The sequence below is a fragment of the Paecilomyces variotii genome, assembly GCF_004022145.1.
Source record: "Paecilomyces variotii strain CBS 101075 chromosome Unknown C8Q69scaffold_2, whole genome shotgun sequence".
NCBI lineage: Eukaryota > Fungi > Ascomycota > Eurotiomycetes > Eurotiales > Thermoascaceae > Paecilomyces > Paecilomyces variotii.
The window spans coordinates 1071719-1093496 of NW_021167141.1; the positions used below are offsets into that span (position 1 = coordinate 1071719).

At 50.2% G+C, this 21778-nt stretch overlaps 10 protein-coding genes across 10 annotated transcripts; 3 read left to right on the top strand and 7 right to left on the bottom strand.

Moving 5' to 3' along the window:
- Window positions 1-211: 211 nt before the first annotated feature.
- Window positions 212-3413, bottom strand: C8Q69DRAFT_504277 (putative plasma membrane H(+)ATPase; the record flags this gene model as incomplete). Its single annotated transcript, XM_028632576.1, has 4 exons — window positions 212-1918; window positions 1972-2667; window positions 2722-2945; window positions 2993-3413. The coding sequence occupies 4 exons, from the start codon at window positions 3411-3413 to the stop codon at window positions 212-214; spliced, it is 3048 nt and encodes a 1015-aa protein (XP_028487263.1).
- Window positions 3414-5081: 1668 nt separating this feature from the next.
- C8Q69DRAFT_143124 (serum paraoxonase/arylesterase) lies at window positions 5082-7061 on the top strand. Its single transcript, XM_028625452.1, has 4 exons — window positions 5082-5284; window positions 5337-5570; window positions 5644-6517; window positions 6576-7061. The coding sequence occupies exons 1-4, from the start codon at window positions 5258-5260 to the stop codon at window positions 6704-6706; spliced, it is 1266 nt and encodes a 421-aa protein (XP_028487264.1). The 5' UTR covers window positions 5082-5257; the 3' UTR covers window positions 6707-7061.
- Window positions 6812-8504, bottom strand: C8Q69DRAFT_143354 (hypothetical protein). The gene is made up of 4 exons (XM_028625454.1): window positions 8276-8504; window positions 8127-8155; window positions 7480-8017; window positions 6812-7378 (listed from the first exon to the last, which is right to left on the bottom strand). Exons 1-4 carry the CDS (start codon window positions 8339-8341, stop codon window positions 7034-7036), a joined length of 978 nt encoding a protein of 325 aa, XP_028487265.1. The 5' UTR covers window positions 8342-8504; the 3' UTR covers window positions 6812-7033.
- A 102-nt stretch (window positions 8505-8606) lies between these two features.
- On the bottom strand, window positions 8607-11418 carry C8Q69DRAFT_413418 (tRNA synthetases class I, catalytic domain-containing protein). The gene is made up of 4 exons (XM_028628321.1): window positions 11024-11418; window positions 10584-10969; window positions 9668-10528; window positions 8607-9615 (listed from the first exon to the last, which is right to left on the bottom strand). Exons 1-4 carry the CDS (start codon window positions 11285-11287, stop codon window positions 8988-8990), a joined length of 2139 nt encoding a protein of 712 aa, XP_028487266.1. The 5' UTR covers window positions 11288-11418; the 3' UTR covers window positions 8607-8987.
- Window positions 11419-11482: 64 nt separating this feature from the next.
- Window positions 11483-12642, top strand: C8Q69DRAFT_143104 (putative mitochondrial large ribosomal subunit protein L1). Its single transcript, XM_028625451.1, has 3 exons — window positions 11483-11803; window positions 11864-12428; window positions 12483-12642. Exons 1-3 carry the CDS (start codon window positions 11556-11558, stop codon window positions 12573-12575), a joined length of 906 nt encoding a protein of 301 aa, XP_028487267.1. The 5' UTR covers window positions 11483-11555; the 3' UTR covers window positions 12576-12642.
- Window positions 12643-13923, bottom strand: C8Q69DRAFT_143129 (oligomeric golgi complex component, COG2-domain-containing protein). Its single transcript, XM_028625453.1, has 2 exons — window positions 13685-13923; window positions 12643-13618 (listed from the first exon to the last, which is right to left on the bottom strand). Exons 1-2 carry the CDS (start codon window positions 13697-13699, stop codon window positions 12710-12712), a joined length of 924 nt encoding a protein of 307 aa, XP_028487268.1. The 5' UTR covers window positions 13700-13923; the 3' UTR covers window positions 12643-12709.
- Window positions 13651-15879, top strand: C8Q69DRAFT_143076 (hypothetical protein). Its single transcript, XM_028625450.1, has one exon. The coding sequence runs from the start codon at window positions 14148-14150 to the stop codon at window positions 15456-15458; it is 1311 nt and encodes a 436-aa protein (XP_028487269.1). The 5' UTR covers window positions 13651-14147; the 3' UTR covers window positions 15459-15879.
- Window positions 15859-17460, bottom strand: C8Q69DRAFT_456133 (putative nucleotide binding protein). Its single transcript, XM_028629817.1, has 2 exons — window positions 17299-17460; window positions 15859-17092 (listed from the first exon to the last, which is right to left on the bottom strand). Exons 1-2 carry the CDS (start codon window positions 17329-17331, stop codon window positions 16184-16186), a joined length of 942 nt encoding a protein of 313 aa, XP_028487270.1. The 5' UTR covers window positions 17332-17460; the 3' UTR covers window positions 15859-16183.
- Window positions 17461-17544: 84 nt separating this feature from the next.
- C8Q69DRAFT_456137 (carboxylic acid transport protein) lies at window positions 17545-19540 on the bottom strand. Its single transcript, XM_028629818.1, has one exon. It carries the CDS (start codon window positions 19324-19326, stop codon window positions 17779-17781), a length of 1548 nt encoding a protein of 515 aa, XP_028487271.1. The 5' UTR covers window positions 19327-19540; the 3' UTR covers window positions 17545-17778.
- A 2-nt stretch (window positions 19541-19542) lies between these two features.
- On the bottom strand, window positions 19543-21467 carry C8Q69DRAFT_413428 (putative Cdc48-dependent protein degradation adaptor protein). The gene is made up of 3 exons (XM_028628322.1): window positions 21177-21467; window positions 20706-21097; window positions 19543-20652 (listed from the first exon to the last, which is right to left on the bottom strand). The coding sequence occupies exons 1-3, from the start codon at window positions 21249-21251 to the stop codon at window positions 19935-19937; spliced, it is 1185 nt and encodes a 394-aa protein (XP_028487272.1). The 5' UTR covers window positions 21252-21467; the 3' UTR covers window positions 19543-19934.
- Window positions 21468-21778: the final 311 nt, after the last annotated feature.

Sequence of the window (21778 nt, forward strand, 5' to 3'; positions counted from 1 at the left end):
TCTAGTAGTTATTATTTTATCGGATTCGAGGATCACGCTCCTCCTCGCTCCACCACCAGGAACACTTTGCTGACATTAATTCCGATGTACGTCAAATATGTTCGCACTGGAAATACGAAAGTTATGAACAGTATCTTTCCAAGAGGCCATTGAGTGCCATGTCGCGAAGAGCCCACCCAGGAGCTCCCTCCACGATTGTTGTCTGGGCCACTCAGTCTGCCTCCTCTTCCTCTTTCGCTGTTGTGATATAATATCTCCCCTTCGGTTCTCCTTCCTTCTCGTGCTCAAGCGTTAATCTGGCGAGGTGAGCCAGAAGGTTCTCCATCTTGATGTCCCCCTTGGTTCTCTTGGCTCTGCCCAGATCAGTGAGCCACTGGACCTTATTCAAGACAAAGTACACGAGCGCAATGACGATGGTCACACCGAGGGAATAACCCCAAATGCGGACCACAGTGACAATATTCGTCCATCCATTGCGGGTTTCGACATACGAATCGTGCGGAATTGTCGGCATCGTCTGGTTGGTGAACCAACCGAAAAGACAGAAGATCGTCGCGATTACATCCACTCCCAGAATCGCTCCGACTAAGTGGACGGATGGCCATGTATCAGATCCCCTGGTGACAAAAATCAACCAATTCTCGGTGAGAGCAACCTCGAGGAACAAGACTTCCTGAATAGATCCCCAGTTCTGGATAATGCCCCCAGAGGGAAGGAACATCGACCCACGAATTACCCATGTTCCCATGGCCAACAAAAGACCAAGAATGATAGATATTACCCATATCTTAGGAAGCTGCCATTCCACCGGCCGCAATTCATATGATGCATGATCATATGCAACTGCGACAGTGGCAAGATCCGCGAATAGAGCAAGGAAAACTATCAGCTCTACTCGAATGCTCTCATTAAGAATGATCATGGACGTCACCAAGTAAATTTCCAGATGCAAGCATAAAGCAATGCGATATTGAATATATGCTTTCATGCGGTGGAAAATCTGACGGGCAACCTTGATCGAATCAATAATAGTAGATAAGCCAGGTGCTAGGAAGACAATATCAGCAGCAGACTGAGCCGCTTCTGAGGCACCCTCCACAGCTATACCGCAATCTGCTCGCTTCAAAGATGGTGCATCATTAACTCCGTCACCTGTCATTGCAGTCAAGTGGCCTCGCTGCTGGAGCATCTCAACAACTTGATATTTATGCTCCGGGAATACTTCAGCAAAGCCATCTGCTTTTTCGACGAGGTCATGTGCCATAGCGCCGCTAAGGCCACCATGGATCAGCTTATCTGAATTGTAGACCTTAGTACCCAGAGCCAACATCTTGCATGTCTCCTTAGCAATGGCAATGGCATCACCCGTGAGCATTTTGACACTGATACCTAGATTTTGAGCTTCAGTGATCGTTTGAGCTGTATCCTCTCTAGGCGGGTCAAACATTGGCAACATGCCAAGAAGAGTCCATTCTTCTCCTTCTTTTTGAACGGCGACACCGAGAGAGCGAAATCCACGATGGGCGAACTCTTGTGCTTTATCCCTATATAGATCTGCCACCTTCTTTGAACATTTGGATAGTTGTAGAACCGCCTTTGGGGCGCCCTTTGTGCATGTGTATCTAACACCCTCACAGCTACAAACTGTGACGATTCGTTTGGATACAGGATCAAAAGGGATATACTTTTCGGTCTTCCAACCACGTCGAAGTATCTCCCTGGCTTTTGGATATTGCCTGAGCGCAAGAATTGTGACTTTATCGATCGGATCTAGCGTGTCGATATTATGAGAAGATGCCAGTACAGCCACTGCAAACATCCAATTGATATCGACACCTTCCGCAACGTACGGGTTGCGAATGCTCAGTTTATTAGCAGTAAGAGTACCAGTTTTGTCGGAACAGAGAATGTCGACACCCTTTAGAATGTAAGGTTAGTCCACGATAGGGAATAACGTCTGGGGCAACATACTGCTAGAGACTCGATGGCTGTAAGCTTCTGCACTATGGCCTTCCGCCGAGCAAGGTAGGCTGCTCCCACCGCCATGGTAGTGGTTGTTACAACAGGCAAACCCACAGGAACTCCGATGATCAACAGAGATAGAGTGTAGTGAAGTAAAGTTTGCTGTGGTGGGTCGGCGATAGGGATATGTCGGTAAAAGCCTCCAATCCATGCTGCCAAAATCCATGCCATAACTAGGACGAGAAGAGAGGTTCCTATATTGTTCATCACCATCTCGAAGTGGCCTGCCCCAGCAGCACCTTGTACCATGGTTGCCGTACGCCCAACGAAAGATGTTTTCGCCGTTGTCTGAACTACCGCGTAACATTTCCCGCGCTTGCAGGTAGTCGTATAGAAAATGGGGTCGCCCATGTATCGGTCAACGGCGAGAGACTCTCCAGTAATGGCAGAATGATCGCACGCCACAATCGGATACCCGCGCCGTTTCGGACGCTCCTCGTCCTCTTTGCCAGCATCTTCGGCTCCTTCTTGGTCTCCTTCTTGCTTTTCTTTCTGTCCCCCTTCTTCATCTTCGCTTTCAGAAGATGACTCATCAAGAAATCCTTCTGCTTGCATCCTCTTGAATTCCTCGAAGCCGTTGGGATCATTGTAATCGCAAATAACCTTGGCGTCAGCCGGGACAACATTGCCCTCCCCTACAACTATCTGTTTGAATATGTTTAGTCATCGGTATTCAGACTCTACCGCGTCAAGACATACCACATCGCCTGGCACGAGGTCTCGAGCTAGGACCTCTTGCTCTTGTCCATCCCGTACAACCGTCGTTCTCAATGCGATGTCTCCCTTCAGACTTGCGACGACATCTGCGGCTTGTTTTTCTTGGTACCAACCAACGGTAGCGTTCAAACACAAGATACCGATAATAACACCAAAATCGATCCAGTCATTCAGGCCTGCAGCAAGGAGGACCGCCAATTCCATGACTAAATCAAGATTAGCCAAGTTCGCTGAGGGATGTCACGCGTATTACCATATAGAATTGGCCCCTTGAAATACGACATGAATTTAGCGATAGGATTCTCCTTCTCGGATACCAACTCGTTCCATCCGGAGCGGCGACGCCGGTTTATAACCTCTTCAGACGAAAGACCTTGCTTGATGTCTGTGAGGAGCCACTCGTCTGGGAATTTCCCAGCGTCTGCCTCCGTTCTCACGCGGACTCTCCTTTTCCTCCATGGGGCGTACCAAACTCTTCTCAATTCAGTTCCTTCCTCTTCTTGTTCTTCTTCCGCACCAGGCTCCCGATACGTAGAGACGAACTTGACCAGTCGGCCGTATTCGTCCAGATTCTCGTCAGGGATTGTGGCCATAGAAGCACGAGAAATACGTCTCTTCTCCCTGGATGGCGCCCGTTGTTCCACGTCGCCTCCACTGCTGGAGTCTTGGGCCATGACTGATAATGTTCCCAAGGTGCACGGCAGATGTAGCAATTCTTCTACTCGTTGCCCTTGTTGCTTCCTCCTTCCTCGTGTTCACGAACGCAATTGAGAGCGACGGTAGGAAGATGAAACGAGCAGGATGAAGGTGCTACCGCCCATGCCATTGTAAAGTCTTCATCCCCTCCCTATCCTTGAGGTGTGTACATCGGATACGCATCCTCGTTCCCATGGTGGGATGTTCCTTTGTTCAATCATGCTGACGTAGGAGAGCAGGGGTATTTCTGCAACCCGTAGCGGGAATATTCAGCCATAGCATAGTTCAAACTCGACGGAGGGTGTTGAATCTTCCCGCATATGGACTGATCGAGAGTGTGCGATCAGCCTCGACCGACTAGCTCTTGGGTTTAGCGTAAGATTTGTCGTTGACCATACCCTTACGTTTCTAATGAGGTTTGACGTGTCTTGACGTGTGAGGAGTTGTGTGAGGAGTTGTCGCAGTGCATGAAGAATGCCTTGCCTCACCTGGGCCAGGGACGCATGGCAAGCGATTCGTCTAGACCCTTGAATTGACTCTGAACAATGGAGTTGTTGTGTGAAGTCGGCGCTGCATTTCGATATTGGGAGAATGGAAATCAAAACAAGGGACCGCCATGCGGAGAGCCTTCCACGACGTTGGTTGGATGGCTAAGAGCTCGTAGATCCATGGGGTGACAAGCTTGTCACGCGGTTGAAGTTATATAGTCTCAAATCCGGGGTTCGTTGTTCTTGGGGTTGACCTGTTTATCCAAGGGTTCCGATGGTGCTTTGGCTCCCGAGTGTTCCGACAGCTCCTGGGTAGGGATTACAACTGACTATCCGTGGCATGGACCTTGACAGTAACCCTGCCATTCAGATTGTCCATCGTGATTTGCCTATCGTACTGGAGAATTACCATCTGCAAGATGCCTCTTCAAACTAGAATAATGTGTTAGCCCCACCTGAACCTGATGAGAGTAGCTCGTGATGGCAGATGTTGGTGTACGGGCCTGAGGGTTGTCTATAAACCAACACTGGCTAGTTATTCGTACGTTTATCTCGTTGCCAATCGGGCTGGTACCTACCTGGGTATGTCTCGTGTACCCGTGGTTCAACACGACCGGCTAGATGCCTCAAGAGTTCACAGTAGGAGCTTTCTTTTCTCGTCAGCCGATCCTAGAAAGTAGCCTTTCCATCAGTTGACTGATTCAGGTCCGATAAGAGCTCGTCCTATCAGGCGACAGCCGCTTGTCTAGAAACCCAAATCGAGATCTTACCCTTGGATTATTAGTTAGGCACGCTCTACTTACAGTACGCCCCGACTACTGTAGCGAGGCTGCCAGAGATGGTTCCGAGACATTCAGCCCCACCATTTGTAGAAGAGACATGATTTGTGTCGAGAAGAATATATTTCCTTCTGCTCTTCTGTACGCGACTAGCACAGAAAAACCATCAAAAGCGAGTGTAGGGCAAAAAATGCTGTGTTAGAGACGATGAGAGGCGCCTGACAAGGGCGCATTCTGTATTTGTGTCCGGTGTGATACTTAACTAACTAGTCAACTGCGGGTTCAAGTAAGAACTCTAGGAAGGAATGGCTGGAGGCAGTGAGATGAGTGAGCTGAGTGAGACGAACACGGTGCGACCACCCGATACGGTTTGCATCAAGCTGAGCACCTTATGAGACGAGCTATTAATATTACTGAGCGTCAATATTGCTATCCTGCATATTTCTTGGCGGTTGGGGGCCTTATTCTTCCCTTCTTAATTCACAATTCACCGCCCGTTGAGTATCAACACTGTGGAACTGGCTAGCTCATAAGTAAAACGCGAATTCCCACACCATGGCTCTGCCACCTCTAGACTTCAAGGTGTGATATTAGATCAATCTCTGTAATAGATGACCACTAATGATGATTCTAGCTCCTAGCCACTTTGGCAGCGGTCTCCGGCTCGGCCCTGTTTCTCAGTCGGACAGCTCTACCATTTCTCATCGTCCCATCTCTCCCTACGCTTTGGCTTCCGTTCCGCAAAGGGAAAGCCGAGGTTCTGTTTAAGGAGATTATCAAGTACTCCGAAGACATCATCCTGGACCCCGAATACGGTATCGCGATCATCAGTTCTGACGGCAACCGGCCAAAATGGAACACGGTCATGGTACGATGCGTTGCCTTTCAAGCATGCTCCATCAATTCTAGCAGTGAGCAGATTTACTGATTTTTCTTTTCAGGGCCCTCACATCGATCCTAATCCGAAAGGGAGTTTGCACATCTATTCTTATGCGTCAGACAGGACCATTCGTAAGGTGCACCTGGTTGGGTTCCCAGAAGATGCGGACTTCCACCCTCTTGGAATCAACTACTTCCGCGCTTCCCACGGTGATCGAACAAGACTGTTCGTTGTGAATCACGAACGGACCGGGTGTAAAGTGGCTGTATTCGATATCGACTACGATAAAGCGGAAGCCCAGTATATTACGTCTATTTCTGACGGCGGCAACAACATTTTGTCTCCAAATGCTCTTGCTCCGATTTCATATACTTCATTCTACGTGACGAATGACCACTACTTTGTCAAGCGTAGGAACCCGCTTCTCAACACCCTGGAAACAGCATTTGCTGTACCCCTCGGGTGGGTCACTCTGGTTGATTTCTCAGGAGAGCAGCCAGTGTTCAAGACCGCTGCGAGGGGGATCGCCTTCGCCAACGGCATCGTCATAACACCGACTGGGAAAGAGGTTGCTGTCGCATCCACGAGCGCCAGTTGTATATACATTTACGAGCGCGATCCCGCTACCAACGAGCTCTCTCTGGAACCTGAGAGAGTCCAGGTGAACTTCCATCCAGACAATCTTAGTTTCAACGAGACTCTAGACGTCAAGGACCCAAGTGTATTCGACGAGGACGGCAAGTTTCTTCGCGGGCTTATCGCAGGAGGGGCTCCCTCTGCTAAGAAAATCTTCGAAATGGCACGAAATCCCGAGAAATGCAGAGCTCCTTCAATTGTGGCAGAGATCCGAAGAGGCAATGGAAAAGATCCGGCGCCTTTTGCAGCCGGGCCATCAGGCCGTCGGAACAAATACCGTGCCTTGACTTTGTACCAAAGTAAGTACCTTTGATGAGCCTGCTTTCTTCAAAGCTGACTTCCCTCCTTTCTCTCCAGGTAACGGCGAGCATTTCCCCACCAGTACAACGGGAGACATGGACTCTAAAAAAGGCCGACTCCTTGTCTCTGGATTGTATGCTCACGGGATCCTTGAGATCTCTTGGGACCCGAATGAGCCTCTCGACTAGACGGCTGAGGGTCCAGGAACTCTTGATCCGTATTGTTATTTTTACTCAGCAAGCGCAATGACTTTCTTTGTACTTATGCAGCACTTTTGGTCTCTTGAAGCTGTATCATAGCGAGAGCACAAAAGAGATCAACGTCCTCTGTGAATAGCGACAATAAAGTAAATTGAGTGAAAAACTGCTTATGCGGAAACTGCGGCGCTTGTACTAAGTAGTCCTCTCACTTGGCTCTTCCTACATACCACAGAAGAGTCGGAATAGATCCAGAGAATGAAATAGAGTTCCTTCAAACGTAACGATTCCTTTCTTTGCAAGGATTCATAATCTCCTTCAATCAAGCAATGGCCTACTGCCTCCTAATCCAGATGGATGAACAGTCGGACCATTAGACCCAGCCTGCTCATCTCCACCAGCTCCATTGGCACCTTCCTGACTCCAAGGGTCTCGGTCTAACCCAGTACTCGTCCCATTCAATGCCGGCCTTGGTCTCGTACCAGGATCTTCCTCACCGCTATGGTTGCTTTCTGCCGCCGTACTATCATCATGGTCATCGTCTCTGTAGCCGATCAATGGAGGGTCTGACCTTCCTCTGCGATTCTCGATCTCGGAAGAGGAGTTGAACACCTGCATGGATTCTATCCGGTTCCTAGAGGTGCTGTAGTAATGCAGAATAACCTGTCATCAGGAAAGGGGAAAGGAAAATCATCAGCATACTAGCCACTAGTAACGAGAGAGCAATACCCAAAGAAAAGAAAACTGAAACGCAGAAAACATACCTTCATCACAAAGACCACAACCACACTTCCCACCACCAATCCAGCAACACTCCTCTCTTCCTGACCCCAAACAGCCAGACAACTCCTCCTATATCCCAAATTCACCTCACACGCATCGTCCCCATATCGTTTTCCATCTTTGAACGGCCAGGCTCTGTCCCGCGTACTTCTCAAACCGCAACATTGTAGCGTATCCTGAATCGTGCGGATCGCGGGTGCATTCTTATTATGGAAATAGGCTTGCCAGGTGCGCTCGAGGCTGCAAATCTGGGTATCTGACGGCACGAGATACGTTGTGGAGAGAGTGATGATGATCGTAGGGAGGATGACGAGTAGGGCATTTATCAATGGGACTAGGATGATTTGAGTTGTTCCTGACTGATTTCGTGTGTTTCTTGACTTGGATATGCTTGAGGATCTGTTGTAGAGTGTGTTGATGGCCGGTATGAGGAGAGTAAGCATAGGAAGAAAAGTTCCCGTTGCGGGGATTGCGGTTGGGAACGGAAGGTATAGAGAGGTGGTGCGAGTCCATGCGATGCTTGCAGTCAGAATAGAATGGTTAGTTCGAGGGCTTATCTTGTATGATGGGTGGTAGATCTCTCTTTCTGATGCGGGTTGTGGTCGAATTATTAAGTGAAGAAACATACGCTCCGAGTATGATCGAGATCGCTCCAAACTGGAAGGTAGGTAGGATATGTTAGAAGTCGCTTTGCATTTGATTGTAGTAATTTTGCTCGGCAAATAAACTCAGGAATAGAAGGCAAGAAGGGAGATAAACAGGAAGCAGTATACTCACCAGTATCAAAAGGATGGTTGTGACCGTCATCGAAGGTGGTCGTACTAGGCAAGACTGGAAAGGCATGACTGAGAAGATCCTTGGGGTCAACTATCGTAGTAAGGAGGAAAACAAATATTTGATAACTGCTGTATACAATGAGCTATCCTAACTTCTGCGTCTTGTTCAGAAGCATGTGTAGAGCTAGATTAATTTGGTCAAGCTCCGAATGGATGGGAGAGCACAGTTTAAATGGACCTCACCTCCAAGCTGAGCTGCCCCTCCCTCTGAAACACTTCTTACCAGGATCAATATACCTTGCACCTGCAGTGCAGTACATACAGTTCGTACGCCGCCATCTCACGTTACCTAGGCTTTTGGTTGGCACCAAATGCGGGGTTCGATATGCAGATAGTGATATATTCGGCCTATGATGGCGTGTTATCTTCCACGACTTACCCTGCATGGTTTAATGCTGCAGACGGAGTCTATTCAATGTTTACTGGCGAAGGGAATGGATACCTATGCTCTCTAATCGTTGGGCGTTGTGTAGTGATAAACACTTTTGCGCCGGGTGTTTGTCATGTATCGAGTGCACTGTCTCCTTTTTTCTTTGTCTATTTCTAATGCACAACAGAATATAATTGATGTTGATTTTTCAGTCCACTCTAGACCTCATTCATGCAACCGTAAAAATGTGATGTAATGGCGCAGAACAGTGGGAAATATGCCTTTACCTTCCGCCCTTGCCAGATGGAACGTTGATGAAGACAGCAGGCTTGCCAGGACTGTAAGGCTTGTCAAGCCTGTAGTAGCCCTTGCGCTCGAACTGGATGATGTCGCCTTCCTTGAGCTCGGCGACGTTGCAGTCTGTGACGGCATCCTCTTTAGTCTCGAGGTTCTTGCTGATGAAATCCATCATATCGTCCTCTTCTTGCAGGGAATCCTTGGTGAGAATATGGTCGAAGTAGAGAAGCTCCGCAGGGACCAGATCCTGACCCTCAGTAGCGAGCCAAGTAACCTTCTTCTCTGTCTTCTTCACATCTCCCTCGAGGTGTAGATCAAGCACAAGCTCAGTGACCGTGTCACCCGACTTCTTTATCTCGCGGACAATAGCGTTACCCCAGTTCATCAGAGTGATCTCTTCGTCTTGCTTGAAGCTCCTGGCGTCCTCCTGTTCAAGAACAATTGAAGGGCTGTAGACAACCTTCTTCATTCCGACAGCAGGATTCTTGCCATGCTTCGGCTTGTTCTCCGTGTAAGGTGCAGGGGCACCCCTCACTGTAGCCTTGACGATGTCCTTGTTCAGGATAGCAGTGTGACGGGGAGCAATGGGATCGATGTGCTTCTTGTTCGTAGCCCTACGACAACATTAGTATTAACGACTTTTCTCAGATGGAGTATCAAACATACCAGAGCAGACCCCACTCAAAGTTAACAATATTCTTGCTCGGACCCTGCTTGAGGATGAACTCTCTCAGGGCCGGCACGGTCATACCACGTCGTCGGATACCGCGGATTGTTGGCATGTTAGGCGCATCCCATCCCCAAACGATACCCTGATCGACCAGCTTGGTGAGCTTTCTCTTGGATAGAACGGTTCGGATGAAGTTCATGCGCGCAAAGTCCCAAACCTGGACATTGCGAAGCTTGAGAGTATCGAGCATCCATTGGTACTGGGGATTACGGTCACGGTACTCAATAGTCCTGAGAGCATGAGTAACACCTTCGATAGAGTCGACAATAGGACAACAGAAGTCATAAGTGGGGTAGATCTTCCACTTCGTTCCCGTGCGGTGGTGAGGCGTTAGGTTGCAGCGATAGATGACAGGATCACGCATAGCCTTGTTGGGGTTATCCACGGAGATCTTAGCTCGAATACACCACCTGAGGCCCTCCTCGGTGCCCTTCTTCATCTCCTCAAAGCGGGCAAGGTTCTCCTCCACGGAGGCATCACGGTTCTTGCTGGGAAGACCCTCCATTCTCTGGTGCGCCATCGTCTCCTTGTCGGTATCATCGGCATAGGCGTTACCATCCTTGATAATCTGGATGCAGTACTGGTACATCTCGTCGAAGTAGTCACTACTAAAGGTTACCTTGTCGGGCTTGATGCCCATGAGAGCGACGTCCTCCAATATGACGTCCTGGAAAAGCTGTTTCTCGTTGCTAGGATTCGTATCGTCAAAACGGACCAGAAGGGTGCCATTGTACTTCTCGTGCGCGAAGTAGTCGTTGAGGAGAGCGGCCTTCGCGTGACCGATGTGCAGGTAACCGCTGGGTTGAAGTTAGTTAAATGAGAACATCAGTGTCAACAAGGGTATGAACTCACGAAGGCTCGGGAGGGAATCTTGTCACAACTCCCTTCTCCGTGTTCTTGAGCGAGATATCATAGCTTGCTCCCTCCTTGGACTTGGCAGCCTTCCTCTCCCTGGCTGAAGCGTTCAGGGCTTCGTAAGCAGCAGAGGTCCATGGGCAGAGTTCCTCGATGAAGCGGAACCAACGAGAGAGGTTGATGAAGGATCCCTTCTTCACCGCAGCCACACCCACGCGGTTGCCACGAAGAGCACCCCAGATAGCGACATCGGGCGCAGACAAGGAATAGCCGACAATGAAGGAGCGCAGGATCAGATGCTTGTCCAGGCGCTGCAGGTGAGGCTCGAGCGCCTTGAAGTCGAGAGTAACCAGGTTCTCTACCTCAGAGAGCCAAGTATCCTCCTAAAATCACCGTCAGAAATAACCATGCAGGTGTCTTAGTGGGGTCATCCATACCAGCTTCTCATCCTTGCCCTTCAGGAACGGATAGGTGGCACGCAACTCCTTAATTGCATTCTCCGTACCATACACTGGGCTTCCACTGGGGCCATTGAACTTGACAACAGCCTTGTCGCCATCAGGCAACACGGCAGTGTCCTCGTAGGTGACGGCGATCAAAGGGCTGGGGCGCGCCTCATTGACCGAGGTTGCGACGAGCAGAACAGGGAGCAGAGCAGCTCCGTTGGCGCGGTTGGCCAGCACGATTTCGGAACTTGACATTTTGAGAACAGTGAAGACGAAAGGAATACAATTTATCCAATTCGACTTCCCTGGTTCAAGACAAAAGCAGAACAAAAACCACTGCTCTGGCGGGGCAATAGTGGTTAGTTAGTCACGGCCCCTCCGGCACTCCGCTGACTCAACCACTTTCCGCCGGCGTGCGTGCTCGCCCGGCGCTACGTTCTTCCGTCGTCGCCCAAAGCTTCGGACTTCCTGAAGAAAACAGTCGAGGGATTCAGCATCACCGTTTCCCCTTCGCGCCAACGCCATGGCTTCCACCGCTACATACTTGCCCGCGGTGGCAAGAAGTCTGACAGCGTCATGTCGGTCATCAATTCGCCAGGCTGCCCCGATGGCGCCGTTTCTCCTTCCTTTCCAGCAGCAGGTCCGGGGAGTGAAAAGCAACCCGCAGGCGAAGAACAAGAAGACGACCAAGAAGAAGGAGAAGGGCGCGAGAGAGTTCAAGCAGAGAGACTTGAAGGATATGGAGCAGTACAGTCTCTGTGATGCCATGAGGTATGCGTTCTGTGGCCATTGTTGGTTCACGGGCAGCGATTAATGGGACTTTCGATCTAGGTATATCCGCGCATTCGAAGTCGGCCGTGATCGCTCCATATCCAAGTACGAGGTTCATATCCGTTTGAAGACAAAGAAGGATGGCCCTGTCATTCGAAACATGCTTCGATTCCCCCATGCAGTTCAGTCCGAGTCACGTATATGCGTCATCTGTCCACCGGGAACGAGGCACGAGAAAGAAGCCCGCGAGGCGGGAGCAGTGCTCGTGGGAGAGCAGGAGGTCTTTGATGCCGTCAAGAGTGGCAAGATCGAGTTCGACCGATGTATTTGCCATACCGACAGTCTAGATGCGATGAACAAGGCCGGATTGGGACGGTTTTTGGGTCCCCGAGGTCTGATGCCCAGTGTCAAGATGGGTACCGTGGTCGACGATGTCGGTGCCCGAGTGCAGATGTTGCGTGGAGGTACCGTGTACAGAGAGAGAGATGGAGTTATCAGATTGCCTATTGGACAATTGGGATTCTCCCCGAACGAGTTGCGAGACAACCTCCGTACTACGATCGACCAGATCAAGAAGGATGCCGCAGGACTCAGTGACCGAATTACGAAGGAAATTTATGAAGTGGTAAGTTCTGCAGAGTCATCTGCCGTCGATTGTCCGAAGACTAACCAACTGCAGGTGTTGAGTTCCACCAGCGGCCCTGGCTTCAGCTTGAACGGCGAATTCAAGTCTGACAGTTCCCCAGAGCCGGCTGCCTTGAGCGGATTGTAATATACTGTTCTGTTCCATACATTTTGTTATATCTAAATACAGCAAGGCGTACTCTGGTATTATGTGAAATACTCATTTTTGAAACTCCGGACTCCGTCGCTATGCCATGAAAGATTACGATGTAGCAATGTGCTTCAGATCCTGAGTTGTTTCAGCGCAGACAACGCACCTGCCTCTTCGCCGATGAGGTCGTACAGGCGCATAATCTTTAGTACCCTTGTGTCCTTTTTTTCTCCAGACTGCTTTGCCTGCTCTAGGGCCGCATTGAGGTCCAAGAGCAGGGTGGCCTTGATTTTGAGGATCCTCGGTTGCTGATTGACAAGGAAGGGGTGCGTGTCTCCTATTCGCTCCGAAAGGATCGCGATGTAAACGAATTTCTGGATGTTCTGCTCCAATCTTTTCAAGGGCACAACAGTTGTAGTACCGGTCTCATCTCCGAGCTCATCGCTGTCGTCGTCGTCATCATCATCATCGTCGTCGTCTTCATCACTCTCTTCTCTTTCGGTATCTAGGATGTCTGAGTCGGTATCTAACTCGTGGGGAGATCCCAGGCCAGGCTTCTCCGGCTCTGCGATCATCAATCGTTGTTCGAGCTCCTCAATGCGCTCCGCAACGTCGAGCAGCGCTTTTCCCACGTTGGTCTGGTTTCGGAGACGCTTCTTCTCAGCCAAGAGCCTCTCCAGCTCCAGCCGTCTCGCATCGACTCGGTCCCTAATCGTCCCGACGTCTCTTTGGAACCCCAACAGGCCTACGCGAACTTCCTCGATCTTTTCCTCTCCGCCATGTAATGCGCTACCGAGTGACAGGAAGTCCTGGTAGTTCTCATTGACCAAGTCGAGGAGCTCCTTATTCAGTGACTGGCTCAATTGACGCAGTTCGAGGCGCAGATCTTCGAGCGTCTGATGGCGGTTTGTCAACGAGGACAGAAATCCGGCCGGATCGAAGTCTGGCGCCAGGAAAGAGGCGCGCGAGAGAGGCTTGGGGAAGGGAAGTCCGGACGTGGTCTCATCGAAGTCGGAACCCGAGTCGTCGGAGTCGCCAAACTGCGGACGTCAGCGCATGCGCACGGGAAGGAATCAGGATCAGGACAAGGACAGGACACGGCCTACGTAGAAGCGGTTCATGGCGGCAGGATTGCCCTGCTGCAACAGGAGATCTGATCTCTGCTTTGGGGGGGGGAAGTTGTCTGGAGAGAGAGAGAGTGGTTCGAGGTGCGGAAACGGGCTGGTCAACAGAGCTTCCGACTCGTGAATTCTCCCACCGCTAAGCGCTTGCCAACACACACATCTGCGACTTTCGACTTTCGCATTGCAGCCTCCATGCAGCGCGTGCCACGATGGAATAGGTCAGATCTGACTGTAACTCATCCGCTGACTGGCTCTGGCTTCGCTCCATCGAACGAACCGATCAGGGCTGATTCTCTACCGCCAGTTTCATCGCTCACCGGCGGGGTTGTTTCGTCCCTCGGCCGCTTGTTCTCCCTCCGCATTTGCTTGCGATCCCCGACAAGCACAGCGCTTATACGGCCTTGCGACTGCGCTCCTGCAATCCTCCCGCGGATGTTTCGATGAGATGGACGCCAGGTCAGACAGGTCTTTGACCCACCACGAGGGCTATCGACTGTCCTCCTCCCTTCCCCAGCAGAGCTGGGCGCGGCCCTCTGCCTCGTACCCCTCCCCCGCCGCTGCGGCGCCTGTCTCGTCCCCAGCTCGTCCTCGCAACACTCCGGCCGTCGATGAATCGACTCTGGCCCATCGTACCACTGCTCTGCGCCAACTGAATGGCACTCCAAAGCCTCTCTCGCGAAACCATCGGCAGAACAGATCCATTGGCAGCCGGTCGACGTTGGCATCCCAGCCAGTCCTGGTCCGCTCCTACTCGGGCGAGGCCGATGATAATAAAACACGACCATCGTCCTCAACCATGGCTTCAGGCCCATTCTCCTTCACAAGCGGCTCGAGGGGTCAGCAAACTCCGCCGGAGTTGCCTTCGGTCCAGGACTTCAGCATTGAAGGCATTCTCAGTGCCATTGAGCCTGATATTCGGAGCACACTCGACTCCATAGCGGAAATCTGCGGACGCAGCAAGCTGAGTCTGGCGAACGAATATGGAAGTCATATTGCTCCCTTGGGTGAGATTCGTGCTCAGCCTGGAGGCCTGGTGACTGTGGAGGAGGCCAGTTCCAGCAGTGAAAGACTAGCTGATGACAATGTGGTCATTGTGGACGATGATACTAGCTTCTTGGACGGTCGAAATAATTACTCGCATCCTGCCTACGGCTTCCTGGAAAACCTCAGGAATACGGCACATGCCATGGGATACCAGGCCAACATGCCCCCTTCCGTGGGAGACACGGCCTCTATGCAAGCTCAGCCAGATACTCCCAGGTCTGTAGCAATCGCAGATCCAGTACTTGATATGGATACGCAGGCTCAGCCAGTGCAGGTCACACATGAGCACTCACCCCATTCAAGAGCTAGTAGCCGTGCGCTTCTGCGGAACCGTAGAGCAGCGGCACAGAGTCAACTGGGTGACATTTTGACACCAGCGGTCGTATCTGAGGTACACATTGATGTTCGTGCCAATCAGCCGACTTGGCCGCTGACACCTCCTGCTACTCCCGGTGTTCCTCATCACGATGGCGTTGATAGTGATAGCCATGCACTTGTACCGGAACATGACTGTTCGCAGGATGCTATGGACAAACGGTCCCTGCTTGCGGATTTACAAGGACTGCTATCTTGGCTGAAGAACTACGCACAAGGAAAACCTTCCAGTGCCGCCGAGGCGCCTCTGCACTCCGCGGAGACCAGTTTGCGTGCCATGCTCCAGCGGCATGACCTGCATGAAAATGGCCAGCATGCTACAACATATTCTCACTGAGAAGAGGACCAACAACCCTCAAACTCGAAATGATTATATCTCATGTTATATCATCCTTCCTACAGTGTTTGATTCGTGATAGGATCTCTTTGGCACCTTTATTGGAGCTCTCCATTGAAGTTGATACGATAGTATATATGGCCGGCCATCTTTTTTTTTACACCTCTAGTCATGTCTATGACTTAATGCTTATGACTGAACGAATATTCTACGACACGTGCAGCACACGAGGGAAAAATACTGGAACGGATTGCTTTTCTGTTTACTCTCATCTCATGAGCTATGACCTAATGAGCCTGATATACGATCTACTCTAATATATTTTGCATATTTCACAGCTAGCCTTGAACATAGAACTTACCGGACACGCTACATTCATTGTAAATTTCACGATAGTAAGGTAGTTGAATTCATTTAGCAATAATATCTTTAGCAATAATATCTTCTTCATCTCAAATAGATAGTATGAATGATAACGGAAACAACCCTCTTAAACGCAGTCTAATAAGAGTCGTATGCCACATAATATAACCAAGAACTGAACAACATAACATGGTGGTATCGAATAGTTAGGGTCCCCTCAAAGCACTTTTCCCGTAATCAAAGGAAAATACACCCCCCGGCCTACAACTCGGACCGGAAATGCAAAGAAATGTAACATACAGTCTCGGGAAACAAAACTAGAGCAACGAACAAGAACCAGAATCATAATTAAGACGTGGGCCTCATTCCCTCTCTATATTTTCAAGCAACGTCTTCGCGAACCCCTCGAAGATCGGCAGGGACCAGCAATCCTTATACCTTTCCACGAGAGGTCGATGATCCTCCTCAACGGTCCCATTTTGCTGCCCTTCTTCTTCATCCTCCTCATCGCTCTCGTCCTCTAGACCCGCGGGAATTTTGCCCTCGACGATTTCCCCGAACTTTACATCCACAGGCACTGCGCCTAGGAACGGAAGACCCATCTCCTCAGACATGACTCGACCACCGCCGCTCGAGAACACATTGCTCACCTCCCCGCAACACGGACAGGCATAACCAGACATATTCTCTATGACTCCCAAGATAGGAATTCGAGTCTTGACGCAGAAGTTGGCTTCCTTCCGGACGTCAGATGTGGAGATCGCTTGTGGCGTAGTGACGAGAACCGCACCAGCGAGACGAGGTAGGCCAGATGAAGAGGACGCTTCAACAGATGTCGTAGACATCGTCAGTAACTGCTCTGCCAGGGCGATGTGCTCATCACTTGTCCCCGGCGGAGTGTCGATGAGGAGGTAATCCGTCTCGCCCCAAAACACATCCGTTAAGAACTGGCGCACCATTGCGGTTTTCTTGGGTCCACGCCAGATAACAGCGTCGCCGCGATCGCGAAGGAGGAAGCCGAGGGACATGCAGCGGAGCGAGCCTCGTTTCGCGGTCTCAGAGCCTCCAGTTATGGCATCGTGTACGACGACGGGTAGCCAGCCACCCGGTGCTTGGGTGATTTTTGCATCTTCGAGTCCCACTAGGCGCGGGATTGAGGGACCTGTAAGGTCGACGTCTAGAATGCCGACGGATTTGCCCTGTAACGAGAGAGACAGCGCGAGCTGGAGAGTCACGGAGGATTTGCCAACGCCGCCTTTGCCCGAGAGGACCTGTTAGGGTAGCATTAGAATATGATTAGAGATAGTCCTTAAACTAGACGGATCACATATTGAGATCATTGGAGTAGATTCTGTACGCGGAGTGGTCCTTCAATGACAAGAAGAGCTCATCTCTCCATCACATCGTTATCGATAAGTATGGAGAAAAAGAGCAGACACAGGAACAAAAATGGCGGGGGAGGGGCAGCGCCACTTACCAGCACGACATTCTTGACACCTTCTAGAGGCATTTTTCCTGGTTTATTCTCTTCCTCAGAATATCTCCTCTATTAGAATTATAGAAGAAAGACAATGGTAGCGTTATCAGAGGTCCATCATCGCGTGGGGAGATTTCTTTTTCTTACTTAGTGGCTTCTGCGTCATTCCGCGGAGCTCTGGCTTATCAAGCAGTTTTGCCTTCCGTTCATGACTAACTTAACCTTCACAGTATTAACTAATGGACATAAAGGGGCTATAGCAGATTCAATTGTCCACTCAGAGACTCTATGATTAGTTCTCAGGACGCTAGGCTTCCTATCATATACTGTCACTGAGACCCTTTTTTCCGATACACCTCCATTGAACTAATTAGCATGCGACTTCTAGAAAACACCAAGCAACCCAGTCAATCCATCGCACAGCTCCAAGTATGTACTACTTACTTATGTACACACGTCGCCGAAGAATTCTCTATCTGATCAAGTAACACTCGTCGTCAATGACTCAATTGTACCAACGTGTTCGGGTTGTTTCTGACATCTTGAATCATCGTCGACTTCGTGACCCTGAATGAAAGCCGTGCTTTTAGCAAATTCCGCTCTATCAAAGTGACAACCTCTATTCTCCGGACCTATTGCAGTGATGGCAAATATACTCATAGCAACCACCGCAGTCGCGAGGGCCATTGCCGGGCCATAGGCTGGAACTTCAGAGCCGTCTGCTCCGCTCGTATGGTGTCTCTCAGCAATGCCGTGAACTATACGCACGGAAGGAGAAGCGACAACACTACCCAGCTGGCTGGTAATTCCTACAAAAGTTGACCGTAGTCCAGGGGGAGCCAGTTCGCTGAGATGTATTGGGATTACTCCCCATGCGCCCTGCAAGAAGAACTGCATGAGACATCCAGAGACAGATAGCCCAACCATCTCATCTGGAAGGATCCAGGCGGGAATAAGAATGCACCCAAGGAGTATCGTTAGGATGATTGCGCGACGTCTACCAAGCCACTGTGAGAGATATCCAGTGGCACCTCCGCCCAGACAGCCCCCAACCCTGGTGATAATGCTAGTATGGCTTGCATCAGAGTCATCCAGACCTTTTTTGGTCATCACAAATGCCTTATAGCTGTCGTGTGAGAAGTTGTGACAATAGTTGAATAATGCCATGAGGATCGTGCAATACAAAAACAGCCTCCATTCTCTGACAGCTGCATGCTTGACGGCCTCAAATATCCTCATTGAGCGGTGGGTTTCATGGTTGATGTCGCTCTTGGACTTGATATAAAGACTCGATTCTGGTGCGATCGTCTGCAAAGCGGCAATACCCATAGAGAAACCAGCACCGATCCAAAATATAGTCTCCCAAGGTCCAGTCTCTTCTCCAACAACGAGGTTGATACAGGCTGCAGATACGAAGCCAGTCGAGAATCCTTGCTGAACTATACCGGACATGAGACCCCGGGCATTAAGCGGACAGTTCTCCAAAGCCATAGATATGGCGTTTCCATATATTCCTCCCACAAAAATACCAAATAGGAAGCGTACGACAATAAACTGAGTGAACGACTTGCTGTTGACTGTTCCGATTTGCAGGATCCCCAGTATGAGCAAGTTGACAGCGATTGGCCACTTTCGACCGAACTTGTCACCAATGAGCCCGAACACAACGGCGCCCACAGGGCGAAGAAGCAACGTGAGACTGACCCTGTCCGATATGGTTTTCTCAGTTTCCCCGAAGTGTTTCGCGAGTTTGGTGATTTGGATGCCCAGACCATGTAAGTCAAAGGCACTAGCAATCCATGCAAACAAGCTGACAATAAAAACGGCCCAGTCTCTCCAGGATAGCTGACGCAGAAGTGATCGGGGGTATCTTAGCTTCTCTGGACTTCGCCATTCAGTCGTGACATGTCCATTATCCGTTACAAGGAGGCGCTGTTTCCAGATGAACAAGTCACTGAAAGACTGTTTCGCTGTAGCCCAGGTACCCTTCACGATGGGTACCTCAGCCCCATCGACGGGACCAGTCATCAATATTGAGCCGCCAGATCTGCTAATTCTTCAAGGCGTAGAGGCACAAGAAACCGAAACAAGTAGCCGGTGGGGCTGAAAGGTATATAAACAACGAGGAATCAACAGTAAGAACTTAGTATAAAGATCCGTTTCCGCATATGTAATATATCAATAAGGAGCGAATAGGTTGAGTATACGATGGAGTAGTCAAAAGCCAAGGTCGAAAGTGAAGCAGTAATTATGATGCTACTTGTGTATATAATCATGCGGATAACGTGCAATGCTGCCTGGGAAGGCACATACGTCTTACACCCGTCTAGGAAGCTTCGACAATCCACGGGACCGCTTCGTAGATATCTGGATATCCACGAGTAGAGCTTGTTGGCTTTTAGACGAAAACCATCAGCATTACATTTTGATTTAATCTTGGAGCTGCTATTATGCCTTATCTAGTCCAACCTAGCACTCTTCAACCCTTACGGAAATGTGACTGAAAGGCAGGGCTAAGGCTTCAAAGCTCTGCTGAATTTAAACCTAAAGGTAGCCTGCTATCCAGACATTTCGGAGACGAAGTGTCCTGGACAAGCGAATTACATACACGGCGGAGTCTGCGTTCTCATAAATGTTCAAGTCCATTTCTGTACAACCACACCACCCCGCTTGAAGTCAGGAAGGTCGCCCAGAACAGCACTCTTGTCGCTAAGTTCCTTGCTTGGGAAAGTGGTCATCAGCACCCACGGTCGAGATTGGCTGGCAGGGCTTGCCGCGGAAACGAAGGAGTAGACGTCGCCAATGGTGTGTGTGGTATTGAACCGGGAAGTCAGACGTGTGCCATCGCCTAGTCGAATCTGCAACGTGACGACAGGCTGTGACTCGTCCACGTTAGGTTTCACGGGTTCTGCAGCAGGCGCGGAGGCAGCAGCAGCAGCAGCAGGTGCCTGGTTCCTCACACCAGGTGTAGGGCTTCCCAGTCTCTGACCGGTACCAGAGAATGGCTTATACTTTGGCTTCGGCTTCGTATAAGCCTCCTCGTGTTGCTTGATTTCAACATCGACTTCCTGACCAGGAAGAACGTTCATGATAGAGAGCGGAGCGCGGCCTTGACGAATTCCATCAAGGATCTCGGCATTGCCTGGATCGTCAGATCTGTACAGATCGCCGTCATCGACAGAGAAACCATCTCTCCAGAAGTGAAGTGTTCTGTGCACTCGAGGTGGGCGTTGAGGGATTCCTGCATTTGGATCTTCTACTACCCGGCTGGGAGCATCATCGCCGCCAAGAGTGCGCGCCGTGCCGGAAAAGTAGGACTTCTTTTGCTTGGGCTCATCAGACGGAGGTTGTGCCCTTTGCATGTCAGTAAGATAGCAAACCTGAAGCCAGACTGCTGGAATACTCACCTCCTCGCCTTCTCGAGAATCTTGCGTTTGATATCATCCGGGTTCTGCACTGCCAACCCGGACTTCTCACCGCCCGCAAAGAAGTCTTGATTCTCCGTCTCGTCATCTTCTGAAGAATCGCCACCCGCGCCTGACTGAAGATCTCCCAGTGTAGCGAATTTCTTTTTTGGTGCTTTCCGCGAGGTTGAGGAAGATTGCTGCGGGGTAGAAGAAGACAATGCGGGACTACCACCCAGCGTGCGTCCACGGGGTCTATCTGTAGAGTCATCTTCGGACCCAAGTCGTCTTCCGCCTCCCGTGTTCATTCCTTGCAGAGCTTCGTCCTGCTCTGCAAAGAACTCTGTCACTGCGGCCTCGATGTCCCACTCGTTGGCGTCCAGGAAGTGGCGCGCCTAATATGAGTCAAGACAGTCAGCAAGACGCGATCCGTAAGTCTAGATAGAGTAACAGGGAGGATGAGTATTGTCCCACCTCTGAGGGGCCTGTGCCTGTCATGGTACAGAATTGAGATACGATCTCATCCTGGTCGGCGGGGTTCGACGCCATGGCGGGAACAAAGCGGACGTTGGAGGAATGAACGTGGCCCAGATATAGCTCTCGATATCGCCAGGCAGGATGAGCAAAGAGTTGCAGCACGGAAAAGAGGGGTGAGGAGGAATGGAAGTTTGCTTTGGCTGATCTGGACAGTGAAAGGTGAGCTTAGAGCTTTACTGTAACTCTCCGCCTTTGAGCTTTCAGAACATCGCAGGCAGCCCGGGTACGTCACGGTTGCCTGATTGGTCACGCGGTCCGGGGATGTTCCGGCTTGTATTTATATTTATATTTATGATTATATTTACTGTATTACAAGTCAACTGGAGGTGATTTGCTACTATAATGAATGATTCTGAATATATAACTACTCATATCTTCCTTATTCTTTCAAGAAAGGGCGATCTTGTAGACAAGAGTGGCTGAACCACGTGAGTGAGTTAACTCATTCACTGCCGGAGGATCCCTGTGTTTAGTTCAACAAAGACCACTTAAAGAACATTGATTGTTGTGCGTTATAAACTGGAGTAACAGCTTATAGA

What these genes read in the sequence shown, in the direction of transcription:
- C8Q69DRAFT_413428 (XM_028628322.1), bottom strand. Translation starts at nt 21,251, where the DNA reads ATGGCGTCGAACCCCGCCGACCAGGATGAGATCGTATCTCAATTCTGT. An exon ending in CAGGCACAGGCCCCTCAGAG is followed by an intron (nt 21,098 to 21,176) that starts GTGGGACAATAC and finishes GACTCATATTAG; the next exon opens with GCGCGCCACTTCCTGGACGC. An exon ending in ATTCTCGAGAAGGCGAGGAG is followed by an intron (nt 20,653 to 20,705) that starts GTGAGTATTCCA and finishes TGACATGCAAAG; the next exon opens with GGCACAACCTCCGTCTGATG.
- C8Q69DRAFT_143104 (XM_028625451.1), top strand. Translation starts at nt 11,556, where the DNA reads ATGGCTTCCACCGCTACATACTTGCCCGCGGTGGCAAGAAGTCTGACA. An exon ending in AGTCTCTGTGATGCCATGAG is followed by an intron (nt 11,804 to 11,863) that starts GTATGCGTTCTG and finishes CTTTCGATCTAG; the next exon opens with GTATATCCGCGCATTCGAAG. An exon ending in CGAAGGAAATTTATGAAGTG is followed by an intron (nt 12,429 to 12,482) that starts GTAAGTTCTGCA and finishes AACCAACTGCAG; the next exon opens with GTGTTGAGTTCCACCAGCGG.
- C8Q69DRAFT_413418 (XM_028628321.1), bottom strand. Translation starts at nt 11,287, where the DNA reads ATGTCAAGTTCCGAAATCGTGCTGGCCAACCGCGCCAACGGAGCTGCT. An exon ending in AGATTCCCTCCCGAGCCTTC is followed by an intron (nt 10,529 to 10,583) that starts GTGAGTTCATAC and finishes ACTTCAACCCAG; the next exon opens with CGGTTACCTGCACATCGGTC. An exon ending in TTTGAGTGGGGTCTGCTCTG is followed by an intron (nt 9,616 to 9,667) that starts GTATGTTTGATA and finishes ATGTTGTCGTAG; the next exon opens with GGCTACGAACAAGAAGCACA.
- C8Q69DRAFT_456137 (XM_028629818.1), bottom strand. Translation starts at nt 19,326, where the DNA reads ATGACTGGTCCCGTCGATGGGGCTGAGGTACCCATCGTGAAGGGTACC.
- C8Q69DRAFT_143124 (XM_028625452.1), top strand. Translation starts at nt 5,258, where the DNA reads ATGGCTCTGCCACCTCTAGACTTCAAG. An exon ending in CAAAATGGAACACGGTCATG is followed by an intron (nt 5,571 to 5,643) that starts GTACGATGCGTT and finishes TTTTCTTTTCAG; the next exon opens with GGCCCTCACATCGATCCTAA. An exon ending in TGCCTTGACTTTGTACCAAA is followed by an intron (nt 6,518 to 6,575) that starts GTAAGTACCTTT and finishes CTTTCTCTCCAG; the next exon opens with GTAACGGCGAGCATTTCCCC.
- C8Q69DRAFT_456133 (XM_028629817.1), bottom strand. Translation starts at nt 17,331, where the DNA reads ATGCCTCTAGAAGGTGTCAAGAATGTCGTGCTG. An exon ending in GTGTCAAGAATGTCGTGCTG is followed by an intron (nt 17,093 to 17,298) that starts GTAAGTGGCGCT and finishes CTACCCTAACAG; the next exon opens with GTCCTCTCGGGCAAAGGCGG.
- C8Q69DRAFT_143354 (XM_028625454.1), bottom strand. Translation starts at nt 8,341, where the DNA reads ATGCCTTTCCAGTCTTGCCTAGTACGACCACCTTCGATGACGGTCACA. An exon ending in CAACCATCCTTTTGATACTG is followed by an intron (nt 8,156 to 8,275) that starts GTGAGTATACTG and finishes CCTACCTTCCAG; the next exon opens with TTTGGAGCGATCTCGATCAT. An exon ending in TTGTGGTCTTTGTGATGAAG is followed by an intron (nt 7,379 to 7,479) that starts GTATGTTTTCTG and finishes TCCTGATGACAG; the next exon opens with GTTATTCTGCATTACTACAG.
- C8Q69DRAFT_143076 (XM_028625450.1), top strand. Translation starts at nt 14,148, where the DNA reads ATGGACGCCAGGTCAGACAGGTCTTTGACCCACCACGAGGGCTATCGA.